This window comes from Taudactylus pleione, unplaced genomic scaffold, assembly GCF_031769625.1.
Source record: "Taudactylus pleione unplaced genomic scaffold, aTauple2 ptg000336l, whole genome shotgun sequence".
Classification (NCBI taxonomy): Eukaryota; Metazoa; Chordata; class Amphibia; order Anura; family Myobatrachidae; genus Taudactylus; species Taudactylus pleione.
The window spans coordinates 4,117,092-4,140,402 of NW_028284737.1; the positions used below are offsets into that span (position 1 = coordinate 4,117,092).

The following is a 23,311-nucleotide window of genomic DNA, read 5'->3' on the forward strand; positions in this document are numbered from 1 at the left end:
AGAAAGCAAAGGTTTCACTATCTCAGTCATGCTAAAAATATTCCGTATTTTGGAATATTTGGATATGGGAGATTCAACCTGTACTTCCGGATTGTGTTACTTTAATGTATAACACATCAATCAGCACTATTTAGATGTAAGTAGTAATTTCATGCCTGGCACTAGAACATGTATGTGTGTGTTGTAAGTTGCAGCTAAATGTTTTGGCGCAGTATTATTAGATGTGTTGCTACATAAAGACCTCAGCCAATCCTTCCTTTCATGTATTTGCAGGAGTGACAGTTCTTTCAGGTTCTTCGTGTTCTTCTTTGTGTACATCTGTCAGTTTGGTGTGCATGTTCTTCAAGCTGCTGGGTTTAAAGGCTGGGGTAACTGGTAAGTCACATTCTATTATCCTGCAACGTGAGAATTTAGCATGAATGCAAAGTGTACACACCTGAACTACCTGATGAATATCTAATCCAGTGTTTCCCAACTCCAGTCCTCAGGGAACCCTAACAGTGCAGGTTTTCCAGGTCTTCTCGTAAAATCACAAGTGAAATAATTAGTACCACCTGTGGATCTTTTAAAAATATATCAGCCAGAATTAAATAAACCTCTGCTCCAACAAGGAGATATGGAAATCATGCGCTGTTCGGGTTCTCTGAGGGCTGGTGTTGGGAAAAATCTATATTTTTAGATAGGGTTGTGCAAGTGGTGCCATCACACAGGGCACCGGGCCTTGGGGGTGGCAGCCTGCAGTCAGCGCAATTGCAGAGCCATCCTCCCGGCGCGTCCAAGGGACACTCTGGGCAATGCTGCCTGGAGCGTCTTTAAAACACTCCAGGCAGTGCTCTACTTCCCAGAACCAGTGGCCATGCCTCTGAGGGTGACATCATGTCACGGTTTGGGGAGCAGGGTTGACACAGGGCGCTCTGCAACCTTGTTACAGCCTTGGTAGTGATTCCCAAACTCTGTCCTCAAGGCACCCTAACAGTCCAGGTTTTAAGGATATCCATGCTTAAGCACAGGTGTCTTAACTAGTACCTCATTCAGTTTAATTATACCATCTGTACACATGCATGGATTTCTTTAAAACTTGGACTGTTAAGGCGCCCATCCACTAGACGATTACTATGAGCTACTGAACGATAACGATATCGTTTAATCGTTTGCCAATTAATCAGAAAAATGTCTAAAACGACCAGCAATGCGCGCTTCCACTGGTCGTTTAGACATCTATCATCGTGCAATCATGCTGGACAACCTGACGATAACGTCAGGTTCAGCATGATTGCAGATGATTGATGTGCCTACACTGAACGACTGCTCGTACAGTGTAGGCACATAACAGACTGACAAACGACTGCAGTCTGCTAGTGGATGGGCACCTTAAGGGAGCCTTGAGGACCGAGTTTTGGAAACTGTACCCTAGATGTTTCAGAATGGTATGATGCACTTACTGTCCCCTTATCCTCATTCTTACCCAAGTGTTAACTGCCCTTTCCCCATTTTAGGAGAGATTCTCAAGGCCAAGGGGTCTATTTACTAATCAGTGTTAGGAGAAGTGAAGAGTGATGAGGTGCCAGCCAATCAGCTCCCAACTGCCATTTTTCAAACACAGCCTGTGAGATGGTAGTTAGGAGCTGATTGGCTGGCACCTTATCACCTTTCACTTCTCCTAACACTGCTTAGTAAATAGACCCCCAAGTCTCCTATCATGGTTAATCAGTGGCCCAGTGCTCCTGTATAAATAGGTTTCTCTACTTTTCTGATAGAGCCTTTCTAGACACATATTGTAGCCTATGGGCAAAGGATAATGGGGGGGGGTCAACCACTTAAAAACTTTTGCCCATCCATAATAATAGATTAATGGTGAAGATGCAGATTTCAAATAATAATTGAACCGTGCTGTGCAGCTTTAGAAGTTTTTCCATTCAGTAAAGTTCTGTTGCATTAAGATAACTAATAAACACCACTGGCTTGTGTGAGTTGTCTCGAGAAGGAGGATGTGCCGTACTGCTAATATATTGGTTTTTCAGTAACATAAATCATGTAGCAAATCATTCTTACTTTGCTTTATATCACTACAGTAAATGTCTTTATTGTTTCCAGCGGTTGGATTTCTGCACTAACTGCACTCAACAACAATATTCCAGTGGGGATTATGATGATATTGATTGCCGCCCTTTTCACAGCCTCTGCAGTAGTATCACTAGCCATGTTTAAAAAGGTAAGATGATGACATGACCATAAATTCAGGCACTGATGGTCCTTTTTGAAGTTGCAAGAAAATGCTGGTGCACAATCTCATAAATGTATGTATGTGTGTGCCAATAGCCGCCATACATATACACAGGCTCACTTCCACTGAGATTTCATGTTAATCTGCATGTAGATTTTGCAGAAGGTGTCTCATTTGCTATATTGGGCAACTCCCATATATCTAGAAAAGCACAAATCAATGTTAAGATATAATTTTTAAATACTATTAATATATAGCTCCTTCCTAGGGCTGATCATAGGGTTGTGTTAATTCTTTGGGGGCGAGTCAATTGTTTTGGGCACCACGATAATTAATGGGCGTTCAATGTAGCAACTCCAATCGTTTTGGGTGCCCAAACCATGGACTTTTCGCACATTTCTGCTCGCCTCCTAAGGAGGGGGCCAACAGCAATGTTGACACTGGCTGCTGTTCATGCCCGAACAGAGAAATTATTGGCACCCAGCACCGACAGCTGCCGACACTAACAATTCAATCACCCCCCTATATGTCTGCCACCTCTGATCTAGTCATTGCAGCGACCTACCAATCTAGGTATACCCGTCTAATTGTGCAGTTGCCATTTTATAGAATTGTGACATTGCATATGTGTATAGTCCAAGGCACATGACTGCACATGGATAGCTTTCAGCTAGTAATGTCCTTACAGAAGAAGCACGAAGCCACAAACATAGCCTACAAGGTCATTTTATCAGGCCCGGCCAGCTGTGGCTCTCTCCCCCATGGAAGCCAATCCCCAGGATTTAGGGATTGCATCCTCTGCAGCTGCGCAGTCACTGAAGTCCCTCTATAGTCATTCATAAGTCACTGAGCAGACAGAAGGTGACAAGATGCCCGGGCTGTGACCTATGAACGGCTGTGCGGCAGCTGTGTGCCCCCCCCCCCCCCCCCTCCAGAGAACCCAACACAGGAGGTGGCATGTCCCTTTACCCTGCGGGTCAGCGTCTCCTCTGATCAAGGTGTGAAGGTGCACTTGGAGGTCACCAAGATCTTCCTTGAGCTTGAGCCCGGCAAGGGCGAATCACTCAGGGAGGAACTTCCCCACTCGCACTTCTGCCCATGGTCGGGGGACCCCAGAAGGAGCGGGTGGAAATAGCGGTCAGTCTGTGGACTTCTTTGCCGTTTTTAACATGGAAGGCAAGATGCCGCTCATTTCACCAGGGACTCGTTGTGGGTGTTCATCAGGGAGCAGAGGGGGTTCATATCCCAGGACCCGGAGGAGGTGTGTGCCGCTATACGGAAGGGCTTCATAGCCTGACACCATGCCATGTGGAAAAGCACAGGTAGTATTATGGTATGAGAGGGTGCTTAGTGCCTCCCATTTATTATGTGTCCCATACCTCTGACAATATTCTTTATTCACCTCATGCTGCTGAGAGGTACACAGTGCCTCGCACATTATCTATAGTGGCCCATATATCTATGTCCTCTGTGACAATGTTTAGCATTACTATAGCAGACTAAATAATAAAATATACAGTGTGTGTGTATCTGTGTGTGTGTGTATCACTCACTGTATTATTAATTGCAGATATATGTACTGTATATCAGGCAAATTTTTAAGTTGATAATTTTGTATGGCCCGCGAATGGTTTTATGGCCCTTGGCAGAAAAAAGGTTCCCCACCCCTGTTCTAATGCTATTCTGTTCCTACTTGTGCTCCGTGACGCCCACCTGTAGGTAAAAGATCCAGCACAGTCTGTAGATAATTCAGTGCTGGATGAAAATGGGATCTGGTCTCGGGTGACCAACTGCAGGAGAAAGGCCCACACACCGCAGATTGCTGTATTAATAATAATGCTAGTTTGCATCACCACGACCAACCTGCATGGTGCCTCCTTCTGCTGAGCATTGAATAAAGTATTTTATAAAAGAAAAATTCTTTAAACTTTCAAATCATATAATTTGAAAAGATGAGTGATATTGAACAGGGAAACCCATCACAGACTTTCAAGATAACAAATCTGGCACTGACCGCACGTACTGCAACTCACAATTGGCACCTAATCCCTGTTTTTCTAGCTGGTAGAACTGAAGTGACATCATTTTCCTTAATGCAATGGTTGTATCGTTATACTTTATAAACCTTTATGCTTTATATTGTTGTTGAACATTTTTTACTGTCCGATCTCAGAAAGCACATTTTCTAATATAGAAGGCCTTTCCTCTTAATTAAGCCCACACATTGCCTTTCAGCCCAGTCTAATTAAATAATTGTAATGCTAAAAACTGCATTTTGTAACAAATCTCAATAGGATGCCTTATTTTCTGTAAGATGTGGGGGAGTTCATTTAAAGGTTGGTTCGTCTATAAAGCTATTATTTAGCCAATATCCATCCATCCCCAGAACATGACAGTTAAGACCAAGAAGTGAAACTTGGGATCTGTACTTAGGCAGGTGATTAGCAGGTCATGATATCAAGTGACTTATGACTGCAGCGTTTATTCTTACTAGAGAATGTGATCTGTTCTGTGGTGAGTGGTAAAACCTGCTAAGCACGAGGGACAGCAGAACCAACTGAGGACCTGATTCACTACGGAATGCTAAAGCGATTACACACGCAGTTCAACTGCGATGGTATGCTAATTCATTGCGATCGCAATGCTGCCGCAGCACTACATAAGGACGCCCCCTTTACCTTACACACATCCGTAATGTTTAGCAAGACTGCGAAAACATCGGTACAATTGAGTACACACAGCCTCACGCACACTTCCAAAAGCTCTGACCTTACTAAGAAAATGCTAACTTCATTGCACGCTATGAGTCCTCAGGCTGCGTACGGCATGCCCATTCAGCGGCGTTCAAACGCACTGGCACGCCTGCGTTTCCCCGACCACCTCCCCGTCACCACCCGCAAACTGCACTTCCTGTCAATCACTCTGCATTGGGTCTGCGTAGTCACTGCGATCGCAGTCCCGAACGCAGTGACCGTTTCATGCATGCACACTGCGATCCATACGCAGTACGCAACAATCACACATTGCGTGTGTATTGGCAACTGCGCTCCTTGCTGAATCAGGCCCTAAGAGCATTATATCAAAGTGGGTGAGTGTACAGTTGTGTCCTCATACACCAAGCCTCAATACGCCACGCGCCGTAAGATGCCTGGTGCAAGTATATTAGCGACTTTTTCACACCGCAGGAGCAACAAAACGCCACTCAATCCGTACCAGAGATTCCTTGGCTGCGACATTAACCGCACAGGAATTAGTTTTAAAAATGTACAAATTCAAAGATGAAGCGCAACGAAATGTGGCGTGAAAAAGCTGCGGCTGCTGCATCGCAGTAATCCGTATACGGATTCAGATTCATTGCACACAGATATACACGTGTTGCATATGAAATTGATCAGTGCAGTGGTTTTGTCACATCTGGTTTGTTTAATGTGACTAAGACGCACTTTAGAGCAAAAAAGATGTTCAGTGCAAGCCAAGTTGCTTGGAACCAGGCACGCGGAGAGGGGCAGTATGACGCTATCGTTGCAATAATGTATGAGGTCACATCTGTATGTATAAAGTTGCACCATAAAAAGTCTGAACACTGTACATTCCCAATATCCCAGCTACAGGGAAGTGCATGTGTGAAGGTTTAGGTTATAACTGTAATATCCAGCAGCCTACCATGTTATTGGTGACCCTTGTTGCTTTGTGTTATTTCTTGCAGGTGCACGGACTGTACCGGACAACGGGTGCCAGCTTTGAGAAGGCCCAGCAAGAGTTTGCTACAGGCGTGATGTCTAACAAAACCGTGCAGACTGCTGCAGCCAATGCGGCCACTACAGCTGCAAGCAGCGCTGCCCAGAATGCTTTTAAGGGTAACCAGATGTAAGGGAGTCGGGCTACAGGCAACCATTACCACAGTCATCTCTCTTCAGTCACTTTCTATTCCTCCAGCAATGTATGCAACACCCCACAAAAGACTTGAAATTGCACTTGCCATGTGTATTTGTTCAATCCAGCCCGGTCAATGCCAGTGGGCACTGGAATGTCCCATTCTGTATAGGGACCCCAAGGCACGCATTGGGTTTATTGGTTGTGCATGGCGTAAACCAATAATGCTGTTACTAGATCCCCTATACACTCCCCCCCTCCCCCCATCATAATGTTGGCCTCCTCATCCTAATTTTTCTTGAGAGCAGAAAGCTCAGTCCCAAATATTGTCTATAGACTTCTAGTGGGTAACTGTAGTGTGACTATGGAGTAATTAGGTTGGCATCGTCTTGAGGTTCTGATTTCTGAAAGTATTTTGCTCATGTTTTGCGCTAAAGGGCACATTTTTATTCTATTGTATTTACTTTATTGTTCGTACCATATTTTAAGTATAGAACATTAGATTCTAGAAGTGCGTTCCCTGTTAGAGAATCTAGTGAGCTACCACACATACATATTGTAAGTAACTGATGCATCTATTTCTTACATTTTAGTGGCTATAGCACTAAAGGTACTTTCCAGCTGATCTGTCGTCTTAGAGACACCACACTGAAGCTGCAAGGCTGTGTTACCCCATATCATTAATACTGAGTTATGTCTATTAAGGACAAGGACACCACTTGTTAAATGTCTAAACCAGTGATTCCCAACCTCGGTCCTCAAGGCACACTAACAGTCCTGGTTTTAGTGATATCCCTGATTGTGCACAGATGGTTAAATCAAAATAACTGAGGTACTAATTAAATCACTTGTGCTCAAGTATGGCTATCCCTAAAACCTGGACTGTTAGTGTGCCTTGATCTAAACGATAACCTGTATTTAGGACCATCTATGCTTGGTGTGGGTACATCCTACTGCTACAGAATTGCTTGTTACTACAGTCTGTAGTGCCCATTCGTGCTGAAGATCAAAAAGGAAGGCAGAATCAGTGATCACGCTGAGTCTCTCTATAGCCTCCTCGTGTCTTGTGTGTGCGTGTGTTTGTGAGGTCTCTGTAAACTGTTCCATGTTGCTGTTTTTGTTATTTTATGCAGTGCATTGTTACGTTGCTTTGTTGTTCTTTTTATTTATTTGGTTATTTTATAGTCATTCTAGCGGAAGTACTTAACTCGCTGTATGTTTTGAAAAGGTCTTTTACAGACCCGACTATCACGGATATTGTTATTGCAAGTTGAAGTATTCCTGAAAGCATGAGACCACGTTAGAAGATTCTTCAATGTAAAGTTGCCTGTGTCTCTAACTTAGATCACACATGGCCTCTCTTTATTATGATAGTGTTCTTTTCAGTCACTTCGTGGTCGTAGTCCACAGATCCTTCCTTTTAAATAGTTTCTGACGCTAAATCTGCACACTTTGGCTTCGGACAGGCAATCCTTCATTGTTTTTTTTTTTTTTGTTTGTTTTTTCATATCTAAAACCTGTGATGATAAATTGTAAATGGTTGCCCTAATGTAGGTATCATTTTATTTTCTATTTTAAGGAATAATTGACAGTTGTGAATAGTGATCCCCGGCTTTCCAGCCTAGTGCATTATGGGGTGACTTGTACTGCCAGAAAACAACGGACAATTAAGAAACCAATAGGAATGATTTTGTTTATCATTTTTTGTTTTTAGTGAAATATGGTGATCATTTTTTTATTTTTTGTCACCAGTGAAACATATTTATATTTTAACTGTGAGAAAACCAATCACTGGTAAATAAAACTGCTCACCCCGGTCAGACCTAATTGGTGGCATTAAAGTATTAATAGATAGAAGTGTTTTTTAATTTTTCTTTAATCTTAACGCTGAAATGTTGGAACCACCATTTTATAGGCATGATCATTTTCCAATATGGGCCATTAAAATAAGCTGGCAATACGTCTTTTGCATTTCATAGTTTATTTTTTCACTTTGCGCAAATGTAAGGAAATCCAACATGCACAGAAACGAAGGGACTTAATATAGAAGAATTGATTTACGGATGAATGTTTCCGTTTTATAAGGGGAACGTCTCCTTCCATGTCTGTAGAGCTGTACTACAGGAGGAAGCCATTTTCATATCCCACCTGTGTCCAAGGTAGAAGTTCTCTATCGGGGGGAATCGCCATGAGAAGACGAATGCATGAAATGTTGAGATTTTATTGCTTTTCAATCTGACAACAACCACATAGACCTGTTTGTAAGATTTTCCTTGGCCACTGCACATAGGCAACCAACTATGCAACCTATGCATAACAATGTAGGAGAAACTTCATCTGCTTCCCTAATTCTGGTGCAGTCAGCTGTTGTTCAATCTCAGATAACCACTTGGATTTGTTCCCCCAACTTGAAATGTTTTTCTTATAACTGGCATAACTCAGCCATATTAATCCAGTAATGTTGGTGGAGTACGGCAGGTATTGTCACTAGGACGCGGCATGAAAAACTACAGTACTGTATAGTTTACAAATATTGATCAATATTCGTTCATCCTGAAGCATATGTAGCAACTTGAGACTACCATTTGTGCAGTTTTTTTTATCTATTGTTTTTTATTTATTTAGTGTATACCAACTTTACAGCATTGTGCAACTAAACCAGATCCACAGTACTGTACCTGCACATGGCCAGTAACAGCATCAGGGTAATAAAACTATTCTCAAACATAGACATCGACACAACACAATAGTTTTCTTGCCTTTGATGGTGCAGATGTCCCATAGCTCGACATCATCTTACTGATTAGTGTGGTCTCCCTAATGATTTGGCTCTTCATTCCACTTGCTTAACCTATAAATATGCATAGAAGCAAGCGGTAGTATGGGGATTCATCCGAGCGGCAAGAGGCACGTTTTGTGCTTGCGCTATACTATCTTATAAATGGTCACGTTAATTTTTCTAAGGAATTCTGTGATGGAACACAGAGAAGATGGTTACCCACATGTAAGCATCTCCCCATCCAACTTGTTCTTACTATACCATATTTAATTAAACACTGTTTTTGTTACTCAATACTTCTAAAACCATTCGAGCCACTTACCAAAGCATGAGCCAGTTCCGAGGTTTTGTGGTCCGGGTCAGCTAGCAGTGGTTAAGATGATGCTCCTTCCTAAAATGTTGTACCTCTCCCGGGCCATCCCTTTTATAATCCCCTCCAAACTTTTTAATCTGTTCTAAACTTAATGATTTGGGTTTTCCTGGCTGTATTTAGCTGTGGGTTCCAGAAAAACCTAAATACCTTCTTTAGCAGCACTATTCCTGACTTCTGATTTATAACAGTAAATAGTCTGTAGGCCAGATGACCTTTTAAGGCACATTGATCTAATTATTATATATAAAATACATGACCATTAATGAAATCTGCTATGATTGTTGTGCACAGAATGGTTTTGCTTGGTGTACATGTTATGTAGCTGATTGTACCTCATGTAAGGTAAAAAAAAATCTTAATGGTTTATAGTTTTTAATCTACTTTGACAAAAATATTGTTTGATATTTGAGTTTTTAGAAATAAGATTCGTTGTACTGTCATCAGCTGTACATCTTTGTCTTAGGAGGTTTTGGCAGCTCTTTAAGCCATGTCAACAATATTCAATTAAATTTCAGACTCTGCCACATGAGATAAGCAAACTGGCTACAGGGAGAAACCAAACCACACCTAAATACGGAGTGTCCATTGCCGTGGTCCAATTGCGGCTCAATGATTGGAAAACACTTTCTTGGTTAGAAGGAAATTTTGGTCTTATGCACTAACTGTTCTAATTCTGTATGCATTAACATGGACTGGCCACTTAAACGCAGTGGAGGTAGCTATCTTGTCTGCTGAATTAATGCTCGTAAAAGTCAATTTATACGATTATAGGAACTGGTCACCTCAGTGAGGCCTCTCATCTATTGCCTCGGTAATGTCACTAGTCCCTGGGGAAATGGCAAGACGAGTAATGATTTACCGCACACAATGGCCGCCCTCACTACGTGTAGTGAGAAGTCCGCTGTAACTCAATCAACTGTAAACACTGGAATGCTGCACTCTACAATCTTTCTGCATTGTAAAGCTTGGATTTATTTATCTGAAGGATGTTTGTATATTTTGTAAATGACTAATAATGCTCTCCCATCACAGGTAAAATGAGAGGATCGTTGTCCTGTACAAATGTACTCTTTCCCACTCTGTGTTGCATGTCTGAGTAGTTCAGATGTTTTGTATATTTATTGTATTAACACAGAGTGTCATAGAATAAAATTCATATTTATGGAGGTGTTATTCTGTGTTCACAATGAAAGTGTAAATCTGGGCTTGTAGGGACCGTGTTAGTAATTACTTTGATTTTTGCTGGGTTGTTGGGCCTAAAAGTTCCCTGAAATAATTTTCTAGAGTAGTTTAGGATTTCATATCGAGATAGTGCTGAATGGTGGAGGTTCACATATATGGAGATGTATAAATATTTTAGCCAGGCCTTATAGGAAAGAAGTTGCCCAAAAGTATGTTCACAATAAAATCATCATCATAAAATCATCTTTATCATATGTGCTTGTTGAACTTATCACTCCTAATCCATGGGACCCCCATTTGCTGCTATAAGAGCCTGAACTTTCCTGGGAAGGTTTTACACTAGATTTTGAAAGTTTGACCGTGGGGATTTGCATCCATTAAGTCACTGATGTAGGGTAATAAGTCATGCATTGCAGTCACAGTTCCAGTTCATCCCAAATGTGTTTGATGGTATTGGGGTCTGGGCTCTGTGCTGGCCAGTCAAGTTCTTCCACACTAGACTCTGCAAACCAATTTTTGACCATTTTGTGATCGGGATCATTGTCCTGCTGATACAGGAAAGAGCCTTCCCCAAACTTTTGCCATAAGTTTGGAGGCACACAACTCTCTTAAATGTAATTGTATACGGTAGCATTAAGATTAATGAGCCCAGATCATTATTCCTCATTACATTTTACAGTTGGCAGTATGCGTTTGGTCAGCAAGTGTTCTCGTGGCATCCGCTCAACCCAGTCCACCCGGATGGTGAAGCTTGATTTGTCGGGAAATACATTGCCACGGCACCATAATCCGGCAGTCTGCTTTACACCTCTCCAGTCAACGCTTGCTATTGCACATCATGATCTTATGCTAGGTACACACTATGGATCGGTGTGACATATCGGGCACACCTATTGGGTGACCTACTGAGCTATAGCAGCCCTCAGTGCAAAGTATTTGTAGCGCTTGCTCTCTTTTCTTTTGTAACACCTATTGGGGGCACACTAATATGGAAATAAATGTGATAAAATAAATAATGTAAGGATATACAAAAATTACCTGAAACTTAATGGTGCCCACTACACAGTGGATAAATGTGTTTCAGATTCCTATCATGTACACTGCATGGTCAGATTGTTTATATATTGTATCAGCTTGGAGACTGTGGAACCTTTAAAAAGGATATATTGGTTTTTGACCAAGTATTCGTCTCATTGTCTTTTTCATGTGATACATGGCTGAATCTGCTATCCTGTTGTTGGCTGTATACATTTTGAGATGGGAACTGATTGCTGCTTAGTATTGAGTGAATTGCCCCTGTAATTGGGGGGAGTACTTGGAACAAATTACAAGCCAGTCATGGAGGATATGCCTTGTTTTTTTAACCCATTAAATTGTGTTTCAAGAGATATTTTAATCATTTAATTAAAGTTAAGTATTATTTCTTAATTGTGCCCAATACACAGTGACCACTTAAGTGTTTCAGTTTAGGTTTGTATATCCTTACATTTAGTTATTTTATCCCTATAAGTGAGCCCCCAATAGAGTCTCTTTTGTTCCTTTTCTCTTTAGGCTATTTCACATTGTGGATACTGACTCTGGGGTGCACAACTTGTAGGCCCAGTTCCCTGTATCCCAGAGAGAACATACAGCTAAACACTTGGTTCACTATCCAATTGAGTGCGGATCATTAACTACAAGTTAAAGGGAAACACATTATCTATCATTTCAAATATACCCACATATATATCTCACACTTTTATCCTGTGTGGTCAGTTTTTTGTTTTTCTAGTAGTATATCGGGCACATCGTCTAGTGTGTACCCGCTATATCGCTGACTATGCGTGCTCCCGCGAGTTGTCGCCGACATCCTCCGTCAGCCCTACATGCAGGGCCGACGAAGGATTTTATTAGCGAGGGCCATGCTGCCGAATCCAGCATGGCCCCCACCATTGCTTTGTCGCTTCCAGCTTCTGCAAGTGTGTATGCACTTGCCGATGCAGGCTACCCAGCCGGGTCCCGTCGCTGAAGATGTCTGGCACACTAGACATCTTCTAGTGTGTACCCGGCTTTAGACTTGTGCGTCGCTGCTAGGTCATGGAAACCCAGTTCTGTAGTTATTTCAGTAGGCAGATTAAAACTCGCTAGCGAATGTTGCAGCTACAGACAAACTATTGTAATGCTCTCTGTCCCATTCTGGGAGTTTGTGTCCTAATGTTCTGTAACTGAGCTTTTATTGCTCCTCAACGTTTCCTCTTCACAATAACAGAACTCACAGGTGACTAGGGCGGAATTTTAATGAACAGACTTGCTGTAGTGGGAGCATCCTATGACAGTGCCACTTTGAACGTCACTGAAATCTGAATGACCCATTATTCCGCTAATGTTTGATTAAGGAGATTGCATGGCTGAATGCTTAATGCTGTTTGTAAACCTTTATATGGTGCAAGCATATTCTGTAATGCTTTACAATTTACAGGGGGTTCCATAAGTGTGGCAAAACCCTTATAAAAAGGAAATGAGTAAGGAAATATTAATCCAGGGTCTACACACATGATATAGGAGTGGTGTGAAACTTTTTAGGGTGTGTCACCAGTATGGTGACCATCTTGAAGTTGGCCATCTTGGATGCAACTCTAATTTATTTATTTTTTCATGTAGTCATGTGACATCAAACAGATGCAGAATTTCATAAAAAACAATGTTTCTTCATTTTAATGTATTTTTTATTCATTCTTAAGTTTTAACATAAACTTTATAAGATATGTTTAGCGTTCCTGCTAGGCTGTTTTAGTGGGGCGTGGCGCCCTGCCCTCCTTCTGGAGGGCAAAAAGCACCCTGCCCTCCTTCTGGAGGGCAAAAAGCGCCCTGCCCTCACAGCCTGCGGGTGCCGTTCTCACCCGCGGGACGCAGTGTCCCGCGGTGGAGAAACATGCGGTGTCCCGGTCACCGCTGGAGCATAGACGCCGGGCGCATGCGCCCGGCATCTATTCTCCCTTTCTGCAGCGCTTGGGGGCTGCCCGGCATGTCCGTAAGCGCCGGGCACGCCCCCAAGTATGACGAAAAGGGGACGTGTCTTATAGACACGCCCTCTTTTCATGACCACGCCCCCTTTTCGGACGCGCATAAAGTTGCCCTCTAGCTCCGGCGCCCTGCCTGCCGCCAGAGCTAGAGTTAACACTATATGTTTGAAGTGCTAAGGCTATTCTCTTTTCCCATTCCTAATGAACCTTCACCAACATGTCTGGCTGAATCTGAGACAAGCATCAATAATTCGTTGTTACAGATAAAAATCTTGTATCTTCACAGCATAAACACGTTCCCTCAGGTGACCACCCAGAAAGAAATTCAACAGCGATGAATCTGGGGATCGTGGTGGCCACTGGACTGGACCTCTACGGCCAATCCACCTTTGGAGAAACTGCACATCAAGATTTTCCCTGACAATGAGTCCATAATGAGGTGGGGCACCATCAAGCTGGAAGAAATTAGGATATGACCCATCCTCATATCCTAACATTGAAGGAAAAATCTCTTCATCTAGCAACCTCTTGTAACGTGCTGCTGTTAATGTTCCATCAATGAAGAATGGTCCCACAATACGGATAACCCACAAACCATACCATACCAACTGTTTTGCCGAGGCTGCAACCCTACAGGCATCCATCCAGGGAGGGTTTGTCTCTGACCGGTACCTGTGGTTCTGTTTGTTTACCTCACCACTAGCAAAGAAATTTGTCTCATCACCAAACAATACCTAGTGTGGAAAATGAGGGTTCAGTTGAAGGGTTACCCAGTGTGCAAACTCAACCTGACGGTCTCAGTCATCCTCAGTCAGGTGTTGCAACATCTGAGTCTTGTAGGGGTGCCACTTAAGTGTAGACAATTCTCAAAATAGCCGTACGACTAATCACACTTTCACGAGACAGATGGCGAGTGCTACATTGTGAGCTCTTTGAAAATGGTGCCAGCGCAGCAGTTGTTGCTTCATCTGCAACAGCTTTTTGGTCGTCCACTTTTTGGTTTATCTGCAACTGATCTGGTTTATTTAAATTTGGCAAGGAGTTTGGCAACTGCACTGTGAGTAATGATGGCCTATTTGGGTGATGTTGGTTGAAATAATTAGCAATAGCACGTGTGCTTCATTCTCCTGATATCAAGACAATCTCAACACGTTCTGTTTGTGTTAGTGCTATTTGTCATTAATGTCACTACCTGCAAAAGTAAACTCGAGAATGATATGATAAAACGAAGAACACCATTGTTTTTCTTATGAAATTCTAGATGTTTGATAAGTCACATGACTACCTCCCCAATTTAAAAATTAGAGTTGCAGCCAAAATGGCCGACTACACGATGGCCGCTAAAACTGGTGACATACCCTAAAAAGTTTCCCCCCCACTCACATATATGTGTAGACACTGGATTAATATTTTTATCCTCATATCCTATTTATAAGGGTGTTGCCACATATGGACCACCCTGTAGTTTAAACCTTTTCTCTCCCTTTCTTCCATTTGTTTGTCCTCCGTGTTCTTATTCCTTGGCCTTTCTCTATGGATTTCTATCTTGCCTGTTTTTTTGCATTCTTACAGTGAGCGATAACTCAGGGAATCCATTCCACTTGCGTGTCTCAGCCCCCGTCCCCTTCCCAAGCACTCTGCCTTTGGTCGGAGCAATCCTGTATGCATCAGCCTAGGAAGCAGCCCGGTGCCTCAGTACGCAAGCAGCCGTTCTCCCTATCCTGGCATGGGGTGAATGGAATCCAATTTCTGGCCCTCACGCTGCATCTAGCCCTGGCTGTGCCCCGGTTTGTTTGTGGGTAAAGTAAATTATGGCAGATTTTATAACTGTACTCACAGTTGTTCGGCTTTATTCATCAACACCTGAATCTCGCGTTCAATAAAATCTGATCTGTGTAATGTACAGCCAATCGGCATCACTGTTTCACAGTATGTAAATAAATGCCATAGAATGCTAAAATAAACTTTAAAAAATATATATATATATATTCAACTTCCGTTTCGTTAAGTCTGTGGTCAAATAAAATGGTTCAGTTTTGGTCCATGGCTAATCTGACATCTAAATGGCGCCCCACCAAGGAGAGTACTGTGTATTTCTCCTTATTCTGTATACTCTATATTACTCTCATGGGAGCACCTCTATGTACTAATTTTAAACCAATATTGGGTTCATTTTTTTATCACGGTAACACATCCACCACTACTATCTCTGCACATACCTTTTACTAATTGAGAGGTTCCATACCAGTGCTCAGGTCTTATCCCTATTCCCCTTTCCCATCACACTCCTCAAATCTAAATGGTGTAGCTGGAACCTACAGGGTTATGTAAGTTGTTCCAATATTTATATAGCACCACCATATTATGTAGTGCTGTACAGAGAATATATATCAGCCCCTGCCCCTTTTATTAGCAACCTTGCACAGAGACTAAGGTTCATTTTATTTGGCAGACAATTTAATATATCGGTATGTGTATGGGGTGTGGGAACAAATCCTCACTCAGACCCCATACAATAGAGCCCTCAGCAGAATTGAACTCCACATCAGTGATAGGAGGTTACACTGCTAACTACTATGCCACCATGCTGTATCTCTCATATACATTATAAATGATGCCCTTAAATTGGCTCAATCAGCCTTCTAACTTAATTATGCTGAAACTATAAAACCTACAAGAAGTTTAAAGAAAGAAGAGTCCTGGAGAGATTCTAATCCTGTCATGTATCTCAGAAGAAATAGGGTTATTAATGGAGCAATACTACAGATCATCTATAGATATTTTAAACTCGTATAAAGGATAGTGTTTAGTTGGTAAATGTAATGGGGGTCTGCGGTCAGCATGTCGATGGCCACTGTGTCCATACACATAACAATTCCGGCGTCTGCATCCTAACATAGATCTAATGATGCTCAGGGCATATTCAGTATGTTGATACTATAAATTAAAATATACTGCTCACGACATTTTTTAACTTTTAAGACCTGTACGCTTAAAATCTTCTAAAGCTGGGTACACACTAGATGATAAATTGGATGATTTGTCTCTTTGAGGTGAATCAGAACGACAAATCGTCCAGTGTGTACACACTATTGCGCGTTCCTGTACGTCGTAGTCCGATCTGGAGATCTGTCGGCCAACTCCATGCTTCTGGATACGGTGGGGGAACGATATATCAGGCGTTCGTAAACCAGAACTACAAATCCCAGAATGCCTTGCAACAGTTTTAGCATGGCCAAATAGCAAAATGGTGGTGGGGCATGCTGGGGTTTGTAGTTCTACAACAGCTGGGAGGCCACTTATTGCCACCCCTATTTAGGATGGAGCTGCATCTGGATCCCCAAAACACCAATTAGACAATTGTTCTTCATTGGTAAAGTTGGTGCAAACCACTGGGTGACTGCATTGTACATTATATTTAAAGTATGCATAAAGATTAAGCACACCAGCTAACTTACTATACACTAAAATTGCACAGCTTTCATTTACAAAGGTACCAAAATTCTCACTTTTGAGTCTTTGATTGTATTATGATGTAACGGCCACTAGAGGTTGCTGAAGAGCAAGTTTTTTGCTTGATTAATGTTATGCCCCAGCCTGAATGGGATGCTATTTCTGACAAAGAAACTGGAAAATGTATGGAAACTTTATTCAATCCTCTGAAAGTGAGAGAGTTTAAGTGTTGGCCTGCATACCCATATAATTACTTTATGTACCCTACTGAATTAATACCTCCAATTCTAGAATGATCAAACATCATTCATTGAGCAGCATGGTTGGTGTAATGGCTAGCACTGCTGCCTTTAAATCACTGAGTTCATGGGTGGAGTTTGGAGTACACCCATGCAAGCATGGGCAGTATATACAGTTTCCACCAAATCCAAAAATATTAAAAAAAAAAAAAAAAATAACCCTACTGTAGATTGTAAGCTCCACTGGGGAGGGGACTGATGTGAATGAATATTCTCTGTAAAGCGCTGCAGACTGTGCGCTATATAACTATCGTAATTAGTAAGTGCAAATGTAAACGACTTGTGCATCAGACATGGCCTCTGAATGAGATTACAAGCTGTGCATCACAATTACTGATATGAAAGATAATCTATATCAAGATATACAGTAAGCAGAGCAATGTACAGCACAGCTTCTGCTACTGGTAAATGTAAGAACTGACACAGCGTAAATTATGTCTTGTGTTATGGTGAAACAATCTGTGTTGCAAGATGGCGTCTGTGATTTCTCATTTCTCAAATGTAACAATGGCCCCATATCCAGATTCTCATTATTTAATCACACTGGAATTAACATATGCATGCTGTAAAAATGGAAACAAAAATGTAATGTATTATGGGAACATCACAGGTTTACTATTGAAAAGATTAGATGATCTACAATTGGATAATGAAAATTGTCACATTCAGTGATATAAAAAATAACAAAAGGAGCGGCAAATTGTTTACTATGGTTTAATAAAAGCGTTAAATTGCAGGAGAACATAAATATCTATTACAGAGAGTTTTCTTTTCCACATTTGTCCAAGGGTGGAGCGACAGGATTATAACACAGGCTGACTGCACACCTGTATCACCCGGGATCCTACAGGTCGTCCCCTGGAGCTGATTGCATAAAATCTTTCATGTTCGATAATGAGCTGCACAATTTTAACAAACTGTACAATAAAGAAACTATTCTTCCCCCACTGGTACAAATCCATGAAGTGGAGAGGTAAGATGAGAGTACGTAAAAGGGCCTATCCATTAGCAGACCTGGAAGTCTGAACATCTAGTGCTCAGACCTTCAGGTCACTGAGGTGCGGTGCGTTCACTGAACGTCTTTCAGTGCAGAGCCCGACCTCCCTATCACTGAACATGCTGAACCTGACGACCGTCGTCAGGTTGACGGGCATGTTCAGTAGATAGTCGTGGTCGTGCACGCGAATCGCTGGTCCATGCCGACTATCCATTTACTTTCTGCACGATCCAACCAAAACCTCCTGGTTTTGGTCGCATCGTGCAGATAGTCGGCATACGGATAGGCCCCTTAAAAGATTTGGCTTGGATTAAGGCTTGTGTTATTGTTAAAATTTGAGATTGAATCATGTTTAGGATTTTGGGTTATTATCAGGTCTGCCAAGGAATTATTATTGATACTATTATGATGATGTTGATATTTTTTTTTATTTTATATAACGCTGTGAAAGATGTCTCTGCTCTTTGTAGAGTACAAGAGGGCTAAGGCCAAATGTGTCGGACCGCAATTTGCGGCACGATTCTGTTAAGACAGTCATATAAAAAGCAGCTATTAGTTTAAATGCAAAACAAACCTAGTTTTGCATTTAAACTAATTGGTGCTTTAAATCTAATGACTATCTCGCTGGAATTGCGATGTACCAGCTAATAGTCGGCTAATATATTTGGCTCCTAATGCTAAAGCTCTTTAGGGCTACTCTGCCCAGACTCCATAACTAGGAAGCCTCACCCAAGAGGCTTTGATTAAACTCCCGATGAGGACTTTGGGGAGGGGGAGCCGCCCTTCATCAGTCTGAGATTATATGAAGCATTGTTCTTATGTGTCATGCACAGTAAAAGTGGCCCTAAAACATGAGAAATAGCAGCTTTTATATACCCACCCCTTACTGTGTCTCTCCGTCATTCCAACCAAAGTACTCTTGCACAATATAACCATGCCTGTCCTGAACAGTATGGGGTTTTTATCTGAGTTGGGAGCAAAGCAGAATGCATAGCAAGTAACTGCAAATTGGCATAACCATGTTGCACTGAAGGTGCAGCAGATGTAAAAAGTGCAGAGAGATTTGGATTTGGAGGGGTGTGTCCAGCTGTGGGTTACATGCAAAAGCAGCCAGCACTTACCCTGCATGCAGTAATATAAAATGTACAGCCATGGCCAAAAGTTATGAGAATGACAAAGTATTGGTTTTTACACCTTTTTGTCAGATGTTACTATGGTATACTGAAGTAAAATTACAAGCATTTCATAAGTGTCAAAGGCTTTTATTGACAATTACATTAAGTTAATGCAAAGAGTCAATATTTGCAGTGTTGACCCTTCTCTTTCAAGACCTCTGCAGTTCGCCCTGGCATGCTGTCAATCAACTTCTGGGCCACATACTAACTGGCCGCCTCTTGCCTAATCAATGCTTGGAGTTTGTCATAATTTGTGGGTTTTTGTTTGTCCACCTGCTTCTTGAGGATTGACCACAAGTTCTAAATGGAATTAAGGTCTGGGGAGTTTCCTGGCCATGGACCTAAAATGTTGATGTTTTGTTCCCCGCGCCACTTGGTTATCACTTTTGCATTTTCGCAAGGTGCTCCATCATGCTGGAAAAGGCATTGTTCATCACCAAGCTGTTCTTGGATGGTTGGGAGAAGTTGCTCTTGAAGGGTGTTTTGGTACCATTCTTTATTCATGCCTGTGTTCTTAGGCAAAATTGTGAGTGAGCCCACTCCCTTGGCTGAGAAGCAACCCCACACATGAATGGTCTCAGGATGCTTTACTATTGGCATGACACAGGACTGATGGTAGCGCTCACCTTTCCTTCTCTGGACAAGCGTTTTTCCAGATGCCCCAAACAATCTGAAAGGGGATTAATCAGAGAAAATAAGTTTACCCCAGTCCGCGGCAGTCCAATCCCTGCACCTTTTGCAGAATATCATTCTGTCCCTGATGTTTTTCCTGGAGAGAAGTGGCTTCTTTGCTGCCCTTCTTGACACCAGGACATCCTCCAAAAGTCTTCGCCTCACTGTGTGGTAAGATGCACTCACACTTGCTTGCTGCCATTCCTGATCAAGCTCTGCACCCGTGGTGCCCCGATCCCGCAGCTGAATCATCTTTAGGAGACAGTCCTGGAGCTTGCTGGATGTGCTTGGGCGCCCTGAAGCCTTCTTCACAACTCTTTCCTTGAAGTTCTTGATGATCTGATAAATGGTTAATTTAGGTGCAATCTTACTAAATCAATGATGACTGCACGTGTTTCCTTGCAGGTAACCATGGTTAACAGGAAGAACAATAATTTCAAGCTCCACCCTCCTTTTTAAAGCTTCCAGTCTGTCATGCTGATTGAGTTAGATGAACAGAGTGACCTCCAGCCTTGTTTACGTCAACAGTCTCACCTGTGTTAACGAGAGAATCACTGACATGGTCCTTTTGTGGCAGGGATGAAATGCAGTGGAAATGTTGTTTTTGGGATTAAGGCCCTGATTCAGAGCCGGACGCTCTGACAGAGCGCTCGCTCTGAATCAGGGCCGTCCCTCCTACTTTTTGGAGCGGCCTCCTGGCCGCTCGCATAGCTGTGGCCAGGAGGCGGCCAAAATGATGGTCGCGATGGTCAAGACCATCGGGCTTGCGACGAGACCTTTGCGGTAGGGTCTCGCTGCCACAAGCCCTGGAGTGCTTTTGGCTCTATCAGAGCCAAAAGCCTCCGTCTGGGCAGCCACGCCCACCAAAGGGGGTGTGCTGTCAATCACCATCGACCGCACGCCCCCTTTGGTGCGAGACCCATAGCCGTCGTTATTCGGGTCTCGCGCATGCACACGACGGAGCCGCTTCCGTTGTGCGCATGCGCACTTGGGCAACATCGACCCGCTTGCGAGCGGGTCTGAATCAGGCCCTAAGTTCATTGTCATGGCGAAGAGGGACTTTGCAATTAATTGCAATTCATCTGATCACTTTTCATGATATTCTAGAGTATATGCAAATTGCCATAATAAAAACTGAAGCAGCAGACTGAGAAAACCAATAGTTGTGTCATTCTCAAAACTTTTGGCCATGGCTGTATTTGCCCCCATTGCATACAAAGTTATTTTGACCTTTCACCCAACTAATATCTGGAGAAGGAGTATATTTTGGGGTATAACTCAGGTGTTGCACTAACCATAAAAAAATGCAAAGTCTGTATTTTTTGTTTTGTTACATAGGTTTGAATGTATTTATCAAATAAAGCCTATAAAATAAAATTAATATTCTCTCATCATTGCCAGTTTTTCTACAGCCCTGTTTGGTGCTTGGTTAACTGGAAGGTATACCTTTTATTCCTGGTTATATTAGTGTGATTCTGTGCTCATAAACCAGATGTCTGATGTGCATGAAAACACCACAAATCAATTTAATTTTATATTATTAAAAGATAGATGTATGTATGTGTGTGTGTGTGTGTGTGTATATATATATATATATATATATATATATATATATATATATATATATATAATAAGAATAATCGTAATTGCAACTGTTTCCTTATAACATGGCAATAAAAATGATGTCTTTATCTGAGACTTAATACAGAAAACCCAACAATGTTCATGCATGCAAAGATCTCTCATGGGAGGTAGATTGTGTCAAGAGTAAATCGCTTTTGCAACAACTACACATTCCATTATAAGCTTTATAAATGTCTCCAGAGCACTTGTAAATATTGTCAAAACCCTTTAGTGCATACCTATATCAGAGGGTGAGATTCATCACGGATCGCAACAGCGTATGCAGATCAGCCGATGGTGCGTACTGCGCATGCTTAAGTTAGCATTGCGGCCGCACTGCGATCACCTACGCAGATACAAAACCATTGCAGACCGAGAGATGGGAAGTCAGCGTTTGGGGATGGTGACAGGAGTGCTTGGAAAAACACAGACGTGTCTGTCCGTTTGAACGTTGTTGCATGGGCGTGCATCAATTAGCCTCTGTGACGGCATACGCAGCATAAGTACTCACTGCGTGTGACGAGGTTAGCCATTTCTGTGTAATATCAGGTCTGTTGTAATTGTGTGTGAGGGGCTGATGTATATGCAGGACGGTACAGTATTACGGATGTGAGATAGCGGTAGTGTGCATCTCTATGCTGGCTGTGCAACGGCTTTGCGATTGCAATCAGCATACTTCCGCAGCAGACCTGTGTGCGTAATCGCAGCCACGATCGCAATAGTGATACGTAGTGAATCAGGCCCATAGTATTTATATAGATGAGACCAGCATGTGTCTCTCCTTTGCGCCAGGTACGCTATGCAGTATGGGTTAAAATTAACAGTCATCAAGGATATCCCGATATGTGCTACTTGCAGTTGCAAGAAACTGATGTATAGGTGTGCCCGGAACACAATCCTTATTGCAATCCTCCCAGCTCACAGGTATACTGTGCGTGCAGGTGCTTCACTTTTCCATTTTGGCAGCTGGTTATCGCTTCCTGCTCCTGGGTCCTTAATACACAGCTTCCAAGGGAATTTACAGCAGAATAGTTGAACATGTTTCGCTCCTTCAGATGGGATCTTTAACAAAGAGATACATTTATTCCTGGCCTAAACTGCATCAGACCTGCACTGCTGAGCCTCAAGGCAACATTCAAGGGAAAGCCGGTTGGCAATTCTGATCCCTCCTTTGGTGGCCCTCACTCTGCTTTCTTGATGAATGGGCAGGTAAGCCCCATACATGGCTTCAATGGGTAAGATTTGGCCCTCATGCCTACGACAAGCAAAGAAAGGCAGCAGGAGAGTGACCCAACATCACCAGGCTCTATAGAGGATGTACCCCTTGCAACCAGGGCCGTAACTAGGGTAGTGCGACCTGTGCCATGGCACAGCACCGCAGGGCAGTGGGCGCTGTTTGGGCCTGTCAATTTTCTGTTTATTATCAATCTTACTTGTTGCTTCCTCTTATTTTTATCACCAGCATCTCCTGGCCTCCCCTATTTACTGTCTAATACAGCCACTATGAAACACAGGGGCCTCAGTCAGAGATGTACGCTATTCCAATGTTTACGCAGTTGACTATAATTGTCAATCTGTGCATGCGTCTGAATCGCACAAAGCATGCGCCAGAGTCCATTACCGTTGTCGCTCGCAGTAACTATTAACGCAGGGCGCTTG

General features: G+C 42.5%; 1 protein-coding gene across 1 annotated transcript in view; it reads left to right on the top strand.

Annotated features, from left to right (window-relative positions):
- Window positions 1-10,413, top strand: part of SCAMP1 (secretory carrier membrane protein 1) — a 39,810-nt gene extending 29,397 nt beyond the window's left edge. The window contains exons 7-9 of the mRNA XM_088443911.1: window positions 274-375; window positions 2,095-2,212; window positions 5,931-10,413. Coding sequence (XP_088300037.1) covers window positions 274-375; window positions 2,095-2,212; window positions 5,931-6,095 — 385 coding nt within the window. The 3' untranslated portion in view covers window positions 6,096-10,413. The remainder of the gene's footprint in view (window positions 1-273; window positions 376-2,094; window positions 2,213-5,930) is intronic.
- Window positions 10,414-23,311: the final 12,898 nt, after the last annotated feature.